The sequence below is a fragment of the Wyeomyia smithii genome, chromosome 1, assembly GCF_029784165.1.
Source record: "Wyeomyia smithii strain HCP4-BCI-WySm-NY-G18 chromosome 1, ASM2978416v1, whole genome shotgun sequence".
Lineage (NCBI taxonomy): Eukaryota > Metazoa > Arthropoda > Insecta > Diptera > Culicidae > Wyeomyia > Wyeomyia smithii.
The window spans coordinates 77622511-77625607 of record NC_073694.1 but is presented as its reverse complement, the minus strand read 5'-3'; the positions used below and the strand labels follow the sequence as shown (position 1 = coordinate 77625607).

At 34.3% G+C, this 3097-nt stretch overlaps 1 protein-coding gene across 1 annotated transcript; it reads right to left on the bottom strand.

Annotated features, from left to right (window-relative positions):
* Positions 1-1403: 1403 nt before the first annotated feature.
* Positions 1404-2765, bottom strand: LOC129730897 (probable 60S ribosomal protein L37-A). The gene is made up of 3 exons (XM_055690501.1): positions 2628-2765; positions 1992-2127; positions 1404-1610 (listed from the first exon to the last, which is right to left on the bottom strand). Exons 1-3 carry the CDS (start codon positions 2628-2630, stop codon positions 1474-1476), a joined length of 276 nt encoding a protein of 91 aa, XP_055546476.1. The 5' UTR covers positions 2631-2765; the 3' UTR covers positions 1404-1473.
* Positions 2766-3097: the final 332 nt, after the last annotated feature.

Sequence of the window (3097 nt, the reverse complement as noted above, 5' to 3'; positions counted from 1 at the left end):
TTTTAGCGCAGACAGACGTCCATGCTGAGTTCCAAACTTGTGTAAAGATTTTTAAAGTAGCAATCCGTAACCAGATAGCGCTACCAGTGACGCCAGACTCATACACCAGCGAAAAAAAAATGTATTGTAGCGATAAGGTCACCAGGTGGCACTAGTACACAAGTGATTAATAACGCAATTCTCTTTTAAAATTTACACGGAATTTTCGATCAATTTTGTTCTCGCTTGGACGTCTGTCTGTGGTTTTAGTTTCCGCAGAATGTATCTCGATATAGTGCGGTTAGACGTAGTCCTACGTCAAAAATTTTCTATCGTTGTCCTTCGCTTTTTAAGTCAAGATTTAAAACTGCTCGAAATCGCTACAATGACAGTTCGCCCATATACCAACTGTCATTGTAGCGATTTGGAGCGAAATTTAATTCTTCATTTAAAAATCGAAGGATAATGATATAAAGTTTTAAAAAATCACGTTTTGCTCAAAAAATTACACTCTTTCAGATGATACATAAAAATCTGAAATCCGTGAATAGCTAAACAACCCAATTGCACAAACAAAATAAATAAATCATTGAAATATTGTGGAACAATTTGGTGTTTTTTGTGGTTACGGTGAACAAATATACTAGCTTTTTTGAGTAATTTATATATTATATTAGCTGAAGTTGTATATATATATATATATATATATATATATATATATATATATATATATATATATATATATATATATATATATATATATATATATATATATATATATATATATATATATATATATATATATATATATATATATATATATATATATATATATATATATATATATATATATATATATATATATATATATATATATATATATATGTATATATATATATATATATATATATGTATATATAAATATATATATGTATATATAAATATATATATGTATATATAAATATATATATGTATATATAAATATTTCAACTCATTAGTTCATTTTATATTTTGCAAGTCACTGCAAGCCTCCCCGCTGTCTACTCTTGACAATCTCTGAGCGAGATATCCTTGTCAAGTGGCCACCGTAGCTCCCAATTGCAATTTAACAAGGCGGTAAAATGAAAATGGAACAACAATAATTATGGTAATTTACTAGTACCTGGGTTTAGAGGATATGTCAGCTTGTTCTTTGATCAAGAATCCACAATCTGCAACTATTCAATCGACACATAGACTCCGATTGTAAGATTCGCCCTAATCACGAAGTAGTCCGAATTTTTTCAGATTTCAAGCAGATTTTACCGGTTTTTCGTGCAGTTGCAGATATTTTTCAAAAACCTCTGGGTCAGACGAGCCACTCGCCGCTTGCCTTGTCTTCTACAGTAGGCCCCATATGCAATTAAATTGACTAAAACAAGTGGTTCTCTCGCAAAACCAGCATTTTATTTACTTTTAATCGTGCCAGTATTTATATATGAGCGGTTGGTATCCTTATGCAGCAGCCTTGCGTGGTTTGGCAACCTGTCCTTCGCGGAATCCATTACGGAACTTTCGACGTACAATTTTCAGGTATCGCATACGACCAGTCCCAGTTGTCTTCCTCCTCTTAGCCTTGATTGACCAGTTGTCTGTAATGAAAACCATGTAATTATCAACATATCCATGTAATTATCAAATTTGCTTTGTTATTGTGTTATCTTATTTTCTTAATACGAAGACTTTTGTCTAAGATGACAGTCAACGCATCCTGTTTTAAGATATTTTTATACGCTTCCTCTCAAAACCGAAAATGATATTTTTTGTCGGCTATGCAATGAGTCAAGCGAATCTTTACATCTGAATTTTTCCACGTTGCATATTGTTTTCTTACTCTTTAATGAAACAATAACAAATAATTCGTTTCATTTTGATCGGTAAGATTTCACTGTACGTCTGTTTCAACTACGAAAAATTGTGTTCTTTTCCGTAATAAAATGAAAGAGACAGAATCAATGCTAAAGAATACTTACACGACCGAATCTTTGCCGACGGATACCCACATTGCGAGCAAGTATGTTTCTGGATGTGGTAAGAAGATCGGCCGCATCGGCGGCAAAGAGTGTGCGTTTTATTACGCCGTTTACCAAAGCTGGAAGTACCCTTGGTCTGTTAAAAAAAAAAAAAAAACATAAGTAACGCGCTCAAAACATCATTCAGAGGCCGGCCCGTGAACAGACTGGCGCGGTGTGTTGCGAAGGCTGCTCGCCCTGCCGCAGATTAACGTACAGCTCTACTTAAGGCTTTAAATTGTGCCACGGCAAGGCGAACCGTCTTCGCAATGCAGGTCGCGCCAGTATGTTTTCGGCCATACACAAGACATTGGTGGCAAAGTCGACAGGCGAATAACCTGAAATATATATATTAATGTTTATTATTTATTTGAAAGTGCTACAACCGTCAGTGTAAACTTCGCACTCGATTACGGTTTGAAATTATCGAATAAATTATCTCCAATAGAAATCACTTTAAAAGATCTTCAACCCATAACACAACACTAAATTTCAGTTTTGTTGCGCCAGTTCTATGCCACTTTCAATTAAACTATAAATCAAATTACAACGCTTCTATTCGAAAACAAATAATTATAAATAAGCAAATATAATAACCATTTTAGATAATAAAATGCCAAGCAGCAACAATTAACAAATGCGTTCACTTCGAACAACTGAACGGAAAGAGCGGCTGTCACATAACCGGAAACCAAACTGTCAGCCAGAGATGCCAGATGTTTTCGACAAAATTTTCCAACTACTCGAAAACCGGATAAATCTTTTCGAAATCCGAAAAATAAAATACTAATGTCAAAATCGTTTTTGCGGTGTAGCCAGGGATACCAGATGTGCAGATTTGTGTGCAAAACGCAGATTTTTATTGTTTCGCAAATATTTGCAGCTTTTTGAGAGTTTCTGCAGATTTTTGCCAGAGTCTTCTAATATTTGCGCAGACTTCACCAAAATGTGTGCAGAATTTTGCCTGTGTGAGCGAAAGTTTTTCGAAACACGCACACACAGATTTTACTGCCGAGAACACCACAGCTGATTAATTTAGCGATATGTTTTACAGTCGCCGTTCGATA

Excerpts from the sequence above, each read along its gene's own strand:
- LOC129730897 (XM_055690501.1), bottom strand. Across the intron at positions 1,611-1,991 it reads GTCGGCAAAGATTCGGTCGT|ACAACTGGTCAATCAAGGCT; the intron begins GTAAGTATTCTT and ends TTTTCATTACAG.